General features: G+C 41.7%; 1 protein-coding gene and 1 long non-coding RNA gene across 2 annotated transcripts in view; one reads left to right on the top strand and one right to left on the bottom strand.

Moving 5' to 3' along the window:
- The first annotated feature begins 4,179 nt into the window (after positions 1–4,179).
- The window catches only part of map1aa (microtubule-associated protein 1Aa), a 58,806-nt gene continuing 46,636 nt past the window's right edge, over positions 4,180–16,349 (top strand). Inside the window, exons 1-2 of the mRNA XM_026148122.1 lie at positions 4,180–4,669; positions 5,363–5,464. Of these exons, the coding sequence (XP_026003907.1) occupies positions 4,414–4,669; positions 5,363–5,464 (358 nt within the window). The 5' untranslated portion in view covers positions 4,180–4,413. The remainder of the gene's footprint in view (positions 4,670–5,362; positions 5,465–16,349) is intronic.
- LOC113010331 (uncharacterized) overlaps positions 4,454–16,349 on the bottom strand; it is a 29,562-nt gene continuing 17,666 nt past the window's right edge. The window contains exons 2-3 of the long non-coding RNA XR_003270316.1: positions 9,746–9,899; positions 4,454–4,513 (exon numbers count right to left, since the gene is read on the bottom strand). This is a non-coding gene — a long non-coding RNA (uncharacterized LOC113010331). The remainder of the gene's footprint in view (positions 4,514–9,745; positions 9,900–16,349) is intronic.

Below are 16,349 nucleotides of genomic sequence, written 5' to 3'. Positions count from 1 at the left end.
CAACAACACTGCTTAAAAATGTCTTGTTACTTTCTTGATTTCAAAAACTGATGTTGGACCTTTTGTCTGCAATAAAGCAGAAGTGAGGAGGAGCGGCAGTGCAGCTGAGACATCTCCTTCATCCTGAAGTCTAAGCTGTGTTTTAGTCAGTCCTACAAGTCCTCATACAGGCTGAGAGACGCTGTCTCTGTGCATGTGTAGGACATTTAGTGCTCTTCATCTCTTCATTATACTTTGGACAAAAATTTTCACATGTTCACTACTATTTTTATTTTTTTTTGTATTTATCATTTTCTTCCTTCACTTACTTTTGCAGTTTACCGTAAATGGTTTCGTTATGTTAAACAACTGTGGTCCAGATTTGAGCATGAGGTGGGTGTGGCTGTCATGTTGCGTGCTCCTGTGTTTGCCCACGCTGACTGGTTCTCAGTCAAACACAATGATGTGGATGAAGCTGTAGTCGAATGCTGAGTGGTTGGAGCAGACTAGACAGTGTTCACTGGAAATAGGAGAAGGGATGCTCTCTATGAAAAGCTCTCGGTTTCTCTTCATTCTCTTCAGCTCCTGACTTCGCTCTTCTCGGTGGCTGGCTGATGACCAACAAAAGCACAAGCAAGAGCAGACCACAGAGCGGTTGTATCACATATTTTTGACACTGCCACCATCTGTTAACAGATGCTCTCTGCAGGTAGACAGGCAGCCTGCAGCTGCCCACACACTAACATCACTGAGCCATTCATTTCCCCTTCACAGAGTAGAAAAGCACTCTGAATCAGAGGACTAACTAATGAAACTCAGAGATTAACTTTTACAAACACTAACCTCATTCAAACAATAAATGTATTACAGAAAATAAACAAACACATAATTCAATTAAAATCAGTTAAATTGTGTTCCATGTTATTTATACAGCTCCGAATCACCACAACAGTCACCTCAAGGCATTTCTTGTATTGTAAGGTAAAGCCCCCTGCTGTTGGTGTTCAGGGGAGAGAGACTCAGAGATTAATGAGAACTAATGATTAAATGCAGAGTGGTGTAAAAACACATAGCGTCATCATCATGGGAAGCCCCCAGCAGCCTGGGCCTATTTCAGCATAACTAACACCTGATCCAGCCCTAACCTTGAAAGTAGAGATGTTTCTGTCTCCTGAATCCAGACTGGAAGCTTAAGGCTCTGCATCCCCTTCTACTTAACAGTGCTCCATTCATTAGTATTTTGTTTTTTCAGTGAAATAATTTTTGTTATTGGTCCGCAAACAGGAAGTGTACTGGGGGGCAAAAAACTGCTCTTGTAGCTCTTTTTTCTCCCAGCAGAGGCCAGCAGATACGCTGGAGTGTTTGACCTGGACTGCTGACTCACTCCTGGTAACACACATCTTCCCTAAGAGTAAATTACTCTGTGAGGAGACAAATTAAAGCCAACAATGAGCAATCACTGGAGCAGGAGAAGTAAGAGCCTCCAGTCACAGTCATGTGCTTCAATTTAAAAATAAAAAGCTTTATAAAGTATTAAGGGTCCAATAAAAACCACAATTATAAAAGCTTTTAAGAGACAAACAGATGAGAACATCTGTTACTCTGGATCTTCTGTCAGGAATGCAAAACTTACAAAGATGTGTATGTGTAGGAATAAAAGTCACAAGAGAAATCTGGCTGGTACTGACTGTTTGCATTGATTCAGTTTTGGTTTTATGGAGGAGGTGGTGGGGTGGGGGTGTCAAGTTGCAAATCCATGCATCCTCTGCAATATTAGAAAGACTGATTTTTTCAAACTATAGAAATGATGTCAGAAAACACCTTCAAATACCAAAAACATCAGCAATAAGAATCAGAAGGAAGGGAAAAAAGCAGACAGTGGACTGAAGGATCTGTGCATTCTTGGGCAGCCTGGCTGTGATTTGTTAGACATTAGATGACTTTGTTTTAATGTGAGCTGTGTGCATTCATCCCCTGTGTGTATGCCAACGTTACCTTTCATTAAAACTTGTTTGTGAAGCAAAGAGTTCTTCAATCACATTGTCTAACAGAAATGACAAAACAAATACAGGCTCTTGTAAACTCGCAGGTGTTAAGACATAAAACCTGCATGTCTGCCCACAGTGTACTCATATCTGCAGTGAAGGGCACACATTCATCCTGCAGCCTTCCCTTTAGGCGTTATCTGAAACAGGTTCACATCATTTTCACATCCATTCATGTGTCAATAGTTGTTGGTATATATGCAAACAAAAGGCAGCAGGAGAAAAGCTGGAGTGTCCAGAAGACTCATTCTGTGTCTTTATGTTGAAGCTTTCAATATATTTGTTGTATTCTGTTGTGTTTGTACTTTTCTGCAGTCTTCTTGTTGCCATCGGTGGTCTGTATCTTGGTGACTTCCTTTACTAGTTGTTTTCTAACATGCTTGTTTTTTTTTTATTTCCTTTCCCTCCTCTCCTTATTTTCTGTCTCAGCTCAGTTGTTCCCACCCAATCACATCCTGTGTAGATCTAGTTTTGTTTTCATTGGATGTTGGGTTTTCCACCTGTTTGACCGCTTGCATTTATTCCCAATGTTCCACCTAAACTTCATAATTTTACATAAAAAAATCTGTTATTGACATTTAATAATTCTGTTATCCATCCATCCATCTATCAGGTACGCCCACGTGTAATCACATCAGTTAACCTGACATGAAGTGTGAAAGTAAGCTTACAAGAAAGACACAAACAAAAACCTCCTTTTCTGATTTCTTAGTTTTTTGTATATTTGTCACCCTTATGTGTTTCAAATCATCAAATACATTTTTCAATACAAAAAGCAGTTTTTAAATGATGGTTTCATTTATCCAGGGAAACAGGCATCTAAACCCACAGGGGCCTGTATGTTAAAAAGCAACTGCCTCCTAAATTTAATACCTGGTTGTGGCAACAACTTGGCAGTTTTCACATTGCTATGGAGGAACTTTGGACTGCTCTTCTTCGCAGAATTGTTTTAATTCAGCCATATTTGAGGGTTTTCCAGCAGACCTCAAAAACGTATTCACCAGCCTGGTTCTGCCAGAAGTCTCTTCCTGTTTTAAGAAAGTTTTTCCTCCCCACAGTTGCCAAGAGTTTACTCTTAGTGGACAATATAATCATTTTCTGTAAACATAAAAGTTGAACTGACAACAGTGGAGTTCATATATATGATATTATAGAGGAATTGTAAAGACCCACACTATAGACAAAAATGTCTTGATGCATGCTCAATCAGGAAATCCCAAAAAGTTGATTCTGTTCATCTGGACGTTGTCACTGGGAGAAACATTTCATCACTTACTTTACGTGAAAAGGGAAAGACCATCTTTGAATGGAGGAGGGGGCCTAAGGGTGCATCTGTCACCATCTGACGATTGCAGCCATTCCCCAACTCTCTGTGGATGGGACTCATGGCCATTGATCACCAAGCACTGATCAATGGCCATGACAATTTGCATATTAATGATGAAGAAACTGATGTTCTTCCAGCCCACTGTTCCCTCAGTGGTGCTGGTTTCAGTCATGTGCAAATTTCCTATTTATAAGATTGGAAAATGCAGTCAGCTGACACTGACGAAGTCACCTGGATGATGACGAAACGTTTCTCCCACTGAAAACGTCCTGATGAACAGAATCAACCTTTGGGTATTGATGAAAATCTCACTTTACTGCAATTTATTGCATCTCTTCAATGATTTGTTAACAAGTTGTAGAATAGGAGCAAATGCACGCCTCAGCAATGCTAATACTTTTCTGCAGATTTGTTGTCATGTATAAGGACAACTTGCAACTTTAGTACTGCTTCATCATTCAAATGAAGCCTAAAATAACAGTTTTCTGTGGTGACTGTGAGCCTTTGTTGTCAGTGTTATTCTGTGCACAGATGAAGCATTGTTCTATTCACAATCTGAACACAGACACGTCAGTTCAGTAATCAGAGGCACACTGCCTGGTGCTCACAGTCACACAGATATAAATAGACGCTTTGTTTGCCACAAACTTTTTAGTCCCAGACACCTTTGTCTAAAAAGTTAATACAAAAACACTATGAGGGCTATTGTAAGTGCCATTGATTGGACTCAATACACACCAAAATCTTTGGTTTGAAAACAATTATTTTGTTTAATCAAACATCAACAGTTTTATGAATATTTTCACACATTTGAAGATGATAAATCTCTCTTTTCAAGAACTCTGTGGAAAAGCAACTGACACTTTGATACTGTAAAATCTTTTTTTAAGCTTCAGCTGCCTCATATAGGAAATATGATCAACATCAATTCTCATATCCCTCTCTTCTTTCTGTCCAATGGCATGCTGCAACATCAAATAGCAACATCACCTGGAATCCAATCAAGTGTTTAGCTTCTTCTGAGCCACGCCCGTCACTCCTCCCACCCCATCTTGCACTGTCATGGTGCTCGCTCTGGATGCAGTTGTCATGGAGATGGAAAAGGGCTCAGCGTCCATTAGTGGCACTGTTACCATGGAAATCTCTATCTCAGCCGCTGCCTCTGTGGAGCAAACAGAACCAGACGAGTCTGTTCAGCACCGCGGACAGCATCACCCTGGAGCTGCGTTCCAGCATAGAAACTATCGCATATTGATCGTGATTGGAGAGATTTCCTGCAGCCATCATCTCGAAGCTGCCAGGAGACAGATCACACAGGGTAAGGCAAACTCAAGTGGTCGGTGACAGCGGAGCGGGGCGATGAAACGGCTTGGTGTTTACATAGTATCTGTTCCCACTTAGTTTCTTTAATGAACTCATAAAAACAAGAAGTCCGATATTTATTGGTTAAAAATCCAGACGCAGTCCCGGAAAGAGCTTCAAATTTTAATTAGCTGCATAAGAGTGCATTAACTTTTAATAATTCCCCTCAATCTAAAAGCACTGCAGTGCAAACTTAGGTAAAACTTCCATAACTACAAATCCAGTTATTGCTAAAATATTCTTTGTAACAAATGCACAGAATGGCACCTTTCACTTTTTTATTAATTCAGCTATTTTATTATTGAAGAGTGCACATAAGCAGCATGTTAATGTTGTAGTTTTCAAATGTTAATGCAGCAATAAATAAAATGTACCAAATACAATATTAGAGGGAAATGTGTGCAGTAATTAATTTTACTTATTCTTTCATTAATACTGCTACTTCTTCTTCTCCTCATAAGAACAATGAATAGCTTTGTTTGTTTGTTTTTAATTGTTTGTTTATGGCAGTTTTGGTCTTCCATAAATTTAGAAAAACAAACAAACAAGCAAAACTTTTCTCACTGTCAGAGAAATGTAGTAAATTGTTGTGAGGGCATACTGAACTCTTGATTCTGAGCATTATTGCTGCTGTGTGTTCCAAAAACAGGTTTACGCTCCTGGAGCGTTGAGCTGGCTGTTTTTGACCTGGATAAAGAGCTGCAGCTGTTTGAAGCCAGGCACACTGCACAGTTTTCCTCGCAGGTCAAAGGTCAGTGTGTTCATTGTTATCTTCAATAAAGTTGACAGCAAGAGGGATTTTTTGGATTTTAAAGGTGAAAGTGTGACACGGACAGAGTGTGGCATGCTTTCACCAGCACGTACCGAGTCTATACTTGCTGCTGTTTGGGATGTGCCGGGCTTCAGGTGAACTTTGCATGGACTTTCTGAACAGTGTAATCGCAATAAGAGCTTCACTTGCCTGTACCTGTCATGCAAAGAAATACTGGGATGTCAGCTAGAGCAGGTCATCTGCTATTTGGAAGGTTGGTGGTTCAGTCCCTGGCTGCTCGAGTGTCCTCGGGCAAGATGCTGAACCTCGGGTTTCTCCGATGTGCTCAATGGAGTGTGAATGTTAGATATAAGGGACCAACATGAGTGTGTGAGTCGAGGGTGAAAACTGAGCGTTCGTGTAGAAAAACACTATAATAAGAACCAGTCTGTTTACAGTAAACAAGCAGTCCATCATTTTCCCCTTTACTATATCTCTAAAGTATGTGCAACTATATTTCTATACATAAAGGATATCAGCCAACATATTTAAAACCAAAACATTGTAAAAATGAGTTTTGTCTCCAGCTGAGCTCTAAGAGAGTTCATCGGGTTATCAGTTTGCATGCTTCTGTTGACTGGAACCCTGAGACCTGTCTCAGTGATACAAAACCATTAAAGCCCGTTTTTGCTGGGTGCTTATGATGAATGACTCACAGACTTTGGTTCTTTTGAATGATCTCTGTGTCGAATTAGCAGAGAAGAACCTGGCTGTTCGTGTGTTATCAGACAAAAGTGAGAACAGGACTCTTCAGACACCAAAATAAGTTTTTTTCTAAATAACAATGTCGTCAACCATGATATCATCTGCTCTTTTGGCCCATGAATAAACCCATATTGCACAAGGGTAAACTGCATTGAATTCAAGTTGACAGATTAAGATGTATAGATGACGTGTTCGTGAAATGAAATCTGTGGAACCTTGAAGTCTTTCCAGCTCCGCATCTTTTATGGCTACATTATAAACTCTACATAAAAACATAAGTTTGTGATGCAATGCTAAGAGCATGCTCTCATCTCTTTGATTTCTTTACTGATCCATTGGGATATATCCTAGGAGCTGATGACAACATAGCTCTTATTGATGATGGTCTCACGTGCAGACTGCATGTCACACTTGGAATCAATAAAGGCTGAATCCGAGAGGTTTTACCCCCTGCTGGGGTGATCGAAGATCAGGACGTGCCATAGGTGATGAATGTGACTCTTGCTAGGAAAGTATCTGCTTTCTGATTCGCTGCTTTGCATTCACAAAGAAAATGTATCCTACCCACACTCAGCTTTCACTCAAGCCTAGCAGGGTCAGATGAGCTGTTTGGAGGAGAAGGTGTGTTGGCTAAATAAATGGAACTCAGTGTTCAGCGTGGATTTTAAACATGGATCCTCCCACACAGTGTATTGGATGGTAGTCTTATGTGAAGAGTGGAAATATGTACATTTACTACTACAGCACGCATACACAAATTTGGCTGAATTTTAGTCATATGGCCCGAGCTCTATGACACATTTCACTGGTAAATGGACATGTCTTCCAAATGCTGTGCCTCCCAGCAGGCTGCAGGTTACTTAATGCTTTTCTCTACTAACCCAGGTCTGCATGACTTCACATTATTTCACTGTGTCACTGTTATAAGTCACGCAAGATGCATAAATTCCCAACCAGGATTTTTCTGTGTTGGAAGGTTGGAACACACACCAACAGGAAGGAAGAGTGTGGCTGAGATACTTTTTCAGATTTACAACCTTTCTTTGATTTCCTTCTTCTAAACCTGTTCTCCTCTCTGTTAGTCGACACACTGCTTTGTCTCATTGCTTGTTTTTATGTATTTTCTTGTACGGACATATTTTACTGAAGTCTAGAAAGATCGCAGCAAGAGCTGCAGCGGAGCTTCATCTGCCATCCAGCCTGAGGAGGAGAATTTTTCTGCTGCTGGCAAGGAGCGATAACCTTGCCACTCCTGGGAGCAGTCTTATTTCAGCTATATTAAATTATTAAATCTGTATCTACTAAAGTGCCATATTTTCTACACATGTTTGAGCTTTATTTCTGTTAGTTTAGCCTCAAAAGTCAACAATTAGAACTAGACTGCCATGTCACTTTCACTCATGCCTCCCATAGGAGGAATCTGAACGTGTTTGATGATGCCGTCACTTGTCATGCATCAACAACCAACATGTCAGTTAACCTCAAGCAGATAAAAGAGCTCAGCTCAGTTTAGTTGTCAGCCTGACCTAAAATTTAAGACATTCAAGGTTCTGACTTTGATGATCTTTTGATTATCCTCTTGTGCCACAGTGAGAAGCAGATTCTGGTTCATTTCCAGAGTATTTTCTGTAGAGCTGTCAAAATGTAGCAGAACAAATCACATCCCCACCCCATCAGCTGCAAAGCCAACACATAAAAATGGAGAAAAGCGTAAACTGTAGACCTGCTAAACATTAGCATCAGAATCATGACCATGTTAGCATGCTAATATTAGCATCTAGCCAAAAGCAATATGTGTATTTTACTTGTTACCTGGTATAAAGTACAAAGTATGTGCTACCTCTTCAAATATGACCGTAGGAGGAAACTATTCATATCCTTTTACACAGGCAAAGTGAACAATAAGGACAACATCAGCACTCACACGCAGTCAGAGGGCACACTAGCATAACACAGAGAGCTAAGCAGCTGATAAAGAGGAAGTGTAACAAAGAAGTAAAGACGCACTACTAGACGCATCTTTTATGTCCCTACGTGTACACACACACACACACACACACACACACACACACACACACACACACACACACACACACACAGGATTGTGTTTCAGTATTTGCTGAATTTGTCTACAGCCTGTAAAATAATATGTGTCTGTCAGATGTTGCCCATAAGGTAACTGAATATGGTCTAAGAGCTTATCCATGCATTCAGTCCTTCAGAAAACTGCATTAAAGCACATTACAGAATCCACTCGCTTCCACTTTCAATTATTGTATCACAGGTGGTGTTCTGATAATTCCACTTCTGCTTGTGTGTTCTGTGGTTAATTCAACCTAAGGGTAGGCTTACCCTCTGTGCCCGATGCTCAGTGTCTCAGTGGAAGCAGGAAATTACGGGAACATGCTTCAGTTTAAGAGATGTCGGTTGTCTTGTGTTTTCTCAAGAACACAGAGAGATTTTTAAATCCAGAGTTTTTTGTTATTGGGCCAATGTGAGGAAAACAAAATGAGTAAAAAGACCTTTATGTGCGCTAGAGAGACATTTAGCCTGTATAGCAGCATTCACTGAACCGCTGACAGCAGTAGCACAGCCTTCAAACAGCCTAACATATTAAGACACAGTCCTTGGTATTATGTAGTTTTGATATTTATCAGTAAATCCAAATAGATTTTTATATAATTTCAGTTATAATACAAAGGCTGTCGAGCCGACTGGAAACCTTTACAAATTTGACCTGGAATGGATTTGGCATTGACCGATATCCAGAGAAACACTCTCACGTGTGGGCATTATTAGAAGCAGCCTGTACGCTTACCTGCATATCTTAGCACCCAGATTCAAATTCACAAGCCAGGGACATGAAATAACCCCTCAGGTTGGGATTGTCTTAAATTATAATATATAGCTTCTCTTAATGAGGTTACTTTGATGGATTGGGAATTGATTTGTTGATACACACGTTACGCTCTAATGAGTATTTATAGCTGTGCGCTAATGTATGTTTTTTATTTATTTTTTATGTTTTCAAATTTGACATTTAAGGCAAGGTGCTTTTTTGATTTCTTCAGCTACACTGGGTACACTGACATCAGCGGTTTACTTCAAAATAAGTCAGCCCAGGCACTAATCAAGCTTTGCATCGAGAGGAGGGAGAAGGTACTGAAACTTTGTTGCAGATACTGTCTGGTTATAGTGGCCATTAAACAGATGCGTGTTGTTCCTTTTCCCTTCGAGCTCTGAGAGGAAATGTGTTGTTTTATGTTTTTGTTTCTTCATCTTGCCAAACCTCTGGGAAAGCTCAGCTCACAGTTCAGCTGCTTGAGGATGAACTGTGCTGCTTGCTGGTATGCAAAGGTCACATTGGGAAATCGATCAGACCCAAGAAAAAGAAAAAACAAGAAAAAGTGTGTGTTTTCAAAAGGTCGAGGCTAGAAATCAAAGGTCTGTCTTTCCGAGCTGTCCTCCAGTGGCTTTTCCCCAAATTCCCTGATTGTGTCTCTGATTTGTATTTACCTTTCAGGAAAATCGCTCACACCACCCACAAGGTGTTTGCAGGATTGGCTTTCCAACCCGTCATACTCCAGCTCCTCCTCATCTGTGCCTTGAATACTAATGTGCAGCTGGTGGAGGAGGAGTGCACAGTCATCATGGCTGAAAGGCTCACACACTGAAAACACAAAGGAAAATCTATAAGAGAAAGAGGCTGGACTTCTCTGATTGGTTTATATGAATGTTTTGAGAGATATTTTCAGATGTTCATGTCTATTATTTCTTGGATTCATATTTAGTCATACAGCAGCATGGCTTTATGGCATCATTAACCTGTTGTCTGCAGCTTTGTCCATCCATCCATTTTCTTAAGCACTTATCCAGTTCAGGGGGGAAGCCTGTACCAGCTGTCACAGGCCGAGAGGACCTGGACAGGTTCTCAGTCTTTTGCATAGCTAACACAGAGAGGCAGACAACCATGCTCACATTCACTCTTACAGCCTAAATGTCTCATCAATCAGTTTTTTGATGGATCACCAGAAACTTCATACAAGATGAGGCCTATGATTCTCCGACATCTTTGCCACTGTGTTGACATTTGCCTGAAACCAGCATTTTTTCTAATATTGGTGCTCCTTCTTCCTGATGTTGCTGTCATTGGGAACCACTACATCGATCACTACGGCCGTCTTCTTCTGCTTGTCTACCACCACTATGTCCGGTTGGTTAGCCATCACCATTTTGTCCGTCTGTATCTGGAAGTCCCACAGGATCTTAGCTTGCTCATTCTCCACCACCCTCGGGGACGTCTCCCATGTTGACCTCGGCACTTCCAGGCACAGATGTTTCTGTAACCATCAGAGTGGCAGACAGAAAGGATCCACGAAAGGGTCTCCAGTATGAAGAGTTGGACAGCACCAGGCCCCGACATGGTTCACGCCTACTGGCTGAAGAACACAAGCGTCTGGCAGTAACAATAAACTGCAAATGCTAGTAGATAAGAGATACCCAGAGTGAAGGGACTGATATAGTAATATAAGCAATGACAGAACTGACAGCCCCAAGAAGGGACCGGTCCCCTCCAACTACCGGCCAATAACCTACCTCAGTTCCACATGAACGCTCCTGTCAGGCATCATAGCGGCTAAGATGAACAGGTACATGGGTCAGTACATGAATGGGGCACAGAAAGGGATGGGCAATAATACCAGAGGCGCAAAACACCAGTTACTGGCAGACTGAGCAGTCAGCTGAGACTGCAAGACTCGGCTGACCAACCTGTGCTCTGCCTGGATTGACTACAAGAAGGCCTATGACTCAATGCCCCACACCTGGATCTTGGAATGTCTAGAACTATATAAGATCAACAGGACCCTGAGAGCCTTCATCAGGAACTCAATGGGGATGTGGCGGACAACACTGGAGGCCAACTTCAAGCCCATAGTACAAGTCACTATCAAGTGCAGGATCTACCAAAGAGATGCTCTGTCCCCACTGCTGTTCTGCATAGGCCTGAACCCCCTCAGTGAGATCATTAACAAGACTGGCTACGGACACCGACTATGGAATGGAGCAGTTGTCAGCCACCTCCTGTACATGGATGACATCAAGCTGTATGCCAAGAGTGAACGAGACATAGATTCACTGATCCACACTACCAGGCTATAGCTGTATACAGCAATGACATTGGAATGTCGTTCGGGCTGGAGAAGTGTAGTCGGATGGTAACAAAGAGAGGGAAGGTAGTCAGAACTGAGGGGATCGAACTACCGGAAGGCAACGTTGCAGACAACATTCATTGGAAAACCATGAAGAGGCCGCTGGGAAAGCTGCAACCACCAAGTACCTGCAGAGGGTCGGGCAAGTCCTGAGGAGTCAGCTGAATGGGAAGAATACACCTACACTGGTGATCAGATTCCCCACTGGGATAATTGGCTGGAACAAATGAGGAGATCGAAGCCACTGACATCAACATGGAAGCTCCTGACCATGCATGGAGGGTCTCACCCCACATCCAGCACCACAAGACTGTACGCTGAGCAAAACAAGGAGGCCGAGGAGAATTTCACCACTGATTTATCAGTGATGTCCGATAAACGGATGACTGGAATATATAGCTTATAATTTTAACAATGTATTCTATAAAATGGAACTATATATGCCAGATGTGGTGTGATGCTTCATCAGAGCTCTGCAAAACGTTACAGTACTCGTACTTTACCAAACGTTTGGTGGCTAGGTGTGCAGTTCATGCTTTAAATGCATTCACTCTTTAGATTAAGAAATATAAGAGATCAGAGTTTGAAGAGGCACCATGGTGTTTTAAAATGAGGGAATTTACATCAGTAGTGTGATCTGTAGTCTTAGCAGAGAGCAGTAATATAAGCAGCGACAGGACTGACAGCCATTATTGTCTCAGTGTGATAACACCTGGACCGATGTGTTTACAGACATCATTTAATTGTGATTTTAAAGGCTGTAGGTTGCAGCCGTTGCTCTAACACTGTGTAAATGTAACAGCTGTTATTCCAGTGTAACATCCCTCTGTAAACTATTAACAGTGAGAACTACTACAAACTAGCTAATGTATGAAATGGCTGTTACTTAAACCATTATATCATCTAATAGTGTCTAAATAACATCAAATTGAATTTAAACATACTGACAGAGTTAATTAACACTAGTCTTTACAAAAGAGCATTACCTAAAAATCGACACCTTCTTTTATTCTGAAGCTCAACAAAGATGCAGATTCCCAGTTGTCTCTGCAGTATTGACACACTGCTGAGGCTCTTCCATCATGATGTAATGGATATGACGCAGGTAATCAGAACATCCATCAGTGTGTATGCATTAGTGTCTCATTCCCCAGCGTCTGCCCTGCTCAGTGGTGATTACTGATTGACCCGTGAGGCACACGGACAGTCTGGCAACGTGAACGATCGCATTTCATCTCAAGAGAGGAGGAAGATGATGAAGGAAGTGCCAGTAATGGTGTCCATGAATGCAGCTGTCGCCCACATGGTGCAATTAATAAAGACTGGGTGAAGCTGTGCTTCTGACTGATGGCGGTGACTCTCAGGGGAAATGCAGTAACATTTAGTGAACGTAATCTCTGGGTCTATACACACAAACATCAACACACACACTGTGTATCAGAGGTTTTACAACCATGAATCCATACTTATGCCAGTACGTTCCATAAATCCATGATCCAAACATCACTGGGCAGTAATTCACATTTATGGCAAAGATGATCGCACCAGTGCAGCTTTCACAAATAATCAAATTCCAACCAAAGACAAGAAGTTACAAATTACAACCAAATTTCCCCTTGTGGGACAATTAAAGGATTATTCTATTCTATTCTATTCTATTCTATTAAGTAATAATGAATTAGATTAATTACTCTTTCAGTCAGCTGAATTCCATCAGTTTATCCCAAATACAATGTAAACATTTTTAACGTCTTAGTTAATAAAGCCTGTGTTACAGTAACTCCGCTAAACACTGAGACATAAACAGAAACTTATTTTTTTCCATTTTTCTTTCACCTAAGGGTCACCTGTACCGTATTTGGGCAAAGACCACCACAAACCAAATCCACTTGTTATTATTTTTGATATTTTTGGTTGCCAATAGATGTGTTGAAAGCACTGCCCCTGAGTCTAAAGACTGGTGTTGGATGGAGCGCTGAGTGACCAGGGTGAGGCGGAGATGGGGATGAAGTGCGATACATGACTGATGGTTTGAAAGGTAGAATGACCACCGTGCACTGAGATTTAAAGCTCGCAGAGTGGAGGCTGATTGGTTCAGAGATGGCTGAGTCTGACAGCATGGGAAAGTGGAAGTGATGTAAAGAACAGACAAGCACTCCAACACTCAGGAAAGCAGGCAGATGACAGAAACAAGTATTCGATCACCTTGAATCACCTGATTTAATACTTGGTGGGGTACGAGTTAGTGGCCACATCTGTGACACATCTCAAACATCAAACACACAGGGATTGTCCTGTTTGCAGATTTTGTTTAAACCCTTAAGGGTTCTAAGTAATCACTTGGATGCACAAAGCTTAAGCTGTCTTTTGAGCTGCTGTGTGGGATTAGAGTCCAAACAGTGGCTGGGCTGCTTCTTTGTTGCCTTGGCCGTATGATTTGGGTTATTGTCCCACTGGAAGACCCACCCACAACGCATTTTCAATGCGTGAAGCGAGGTTCTCATCACAGGTTTTTCTAACCTTCCTTCCTAAAATGAAAGGCAGTTGCTCTGTAACCTTGGCAGAACAACATCTTCAAAGCGTAGGGATGGTGTTCTTGGATTTAAAACTCGAGTGGCATCTAACCGCATCTCCCAAGCCTCATTGGACTCGCTCAGGTGGTCATTGGCAAACTTGGTCACATGGTCATTCCTGAGCAGCGGTGCTCTGTGGACACTGCAGGATTTCAAACTATGATGACATAATGTGTTTCTTGGTGACTGTGCTCCCAGCTGCTTCGAGACCAATAACAAACCTAATATTGAAATAACAGACTGCTTATTTTGTAAGTGGTTGAAATTAAATTCAGCAGTCCAAATACTTATTTGCTCATGATGGAGAAACCATCTGTATCCCAGAGAGAGAGAGTCTGCTTCCAATGCCCCTGAAACCATTTAAGATTTTTATGATCCAAACTGATAAAAACCGGGATACACATAGACTCACTAGACCTCCACAAACTCCTGCTAGAGTATTGCCATCATGTTTATGTGCTGTTCATCAGAGAGTTCACAATCTAATCCAAATCCATGAAATGTAGATCTGGAAAATGAGGTCTCAACAGACGACTGGAAGCCTGTGCCGCAGCTCGTTGTAGAAGAACACCTGGGGACTTGTTGTAAACTGTGCAGTTTTTAGTTTTATTTCGTGTTTGCCTTTAAATATGAGAAATATAGATAGTTGTTGGCTTTCCTTTTGTTCCGGTGGTTAAACCTTTGTTTGTTTTGGTGCAGATTAATGTACAGATGAATATGTTAAGGAATGAAGAGGAAAAAGTTGCAAAGGTAATTCGAAAATTCGCTACTTTTATGATACATTTTGTTGCCATGTTGACAAGCTGTATGTATTCTTTTCAACTTTTGGCAAACAGGTGACTCGAATCTGCTCTCTGATTGGTTTCTTTATAAAAGTGGGACAATATCAAAAGGCTTCCAGCAAAACAATGAATGTCCACACACCCACCGGTATGTGCCAGACTCTTGTTCCTGCGCAGAAAGCATGTGGAAGAAGCGAGCAGGCAGTTTTATCTCTAACTCACTAACAGTGCTGATAATATGGTGCAGTTACAGGCCTTCTCAGCTGGTAATGCAGACCTGCATGAAGGAGATTTCTCACTTAATAAAAGCTTAACACGACTCAGAAAAACTCCCTGGAAGCTAAAACGTGTTCATGTGGGAATTTATAAAGCGTGAGACTCTTTGCACTGGCCTGTGAATGAACTCAGCGTCCATGTCAAACGCGCCACCCTGCTGTACACAAACCCACACTCGGGGTCTGAGTGGGTGTTTACAGACTGTGACGGACAAAACAGCAGGTTGAAGCTGACAGGCACAGATGAGTGATGCTGCTGCACACACACACACACACACACACACACACACACACACACACACACACACACACACACACACACACACACACACAGTAATGCTGTTTTAATAACCAGCTTTTTTTCTCTTCTATAATCTTTAAAACGTTTGATTGTGATAACGATGCTGGACCAACAGCAGGGCTTCTCTCTGCACAAACACTCATCTGTTTCTGTCTGAGGAGGCCCGAATACACAACAAATCACAGACGGACGTGCTTTGAAAAGCAATGCGTGTAGACTCCACCAATGAGCAGGAAGCTGATTCTGTGATGTTTAAACTGCATCACTGTGAGTTTAACATTTTTATGACACAACCTAAAAATCTCTCTGCACGATAGACAGGGTTGAGTGCAAGCAGATTAATAATTCAGCCGCCGTCATTGATCTGTTCCTCTGCTTCTCTGAAGCAGCACAGAGGGTCTCCTGGTCCCTGTCGACAGCACACACCCACATACTGACACACAAGCTTGGAGGATGTCAGTTAAGCTGTTTTTCCTTAAAAGCTTTTGCAAACAGCTTTATGTATTAGGAATATTAGAAATTAGCCGACTATGAAGCTTTGTCTTTAACTAAATGACGGCTGATGGGAGCTGCACGATGAAAGAAGAGAGTCTATTGATCTGGTGATGTTGTCGGGTTGGAGGGTGAATATACTCTGGGCTACAAGTTAATAAGGTACAAACACTCCATGTAGTGTACTGGAATCCGGTCCAGTCGCCCTGCTGTGTGCAGTCAGACTTTCAGAAGCTTTTAATGTTGCTTGTTTTGTGGAAAATCTTTTCTTTTATATGCAGCAGGGATACAGAGAAGGGCACTTAGAGAGTGCAGTTCTGGACCATGGCCAGTGCCCTGGCTCATCATTTTAACCAAAGATATCTGGAACAGAACCAAAGTTTAATGGCTTCCTCCTTTCCTTGTGTTCCACCTCTCCTCCAGGTTTCATGGATTTCAGCGTCATAGTTTTTGTGTAATTCTGCTGTCAGACAGGAGCACAGTCAGC

This window comes from Astatotilapia calliptera, chromosome 1 (genome assembly GCF_900246225.1).
Source record: "Astatotilapia calliptera chromosome 1, fAstCal1.2, whole genome shotgun sequence".
In the NCBI taxonomy this organism is placed as follows: domain Eukaryota; kingdom Metazoa; phylum Chordata; class Actinopteri; order Cichliformes; family Cichlidae; genus Astatotilapia; species Astatotilapia calliptera.
The sequence above is the reverse complement of the archived record's forward strand: the minus strand, read 5'-3'. Positions and strand labels throughout refer to the sequence as shown.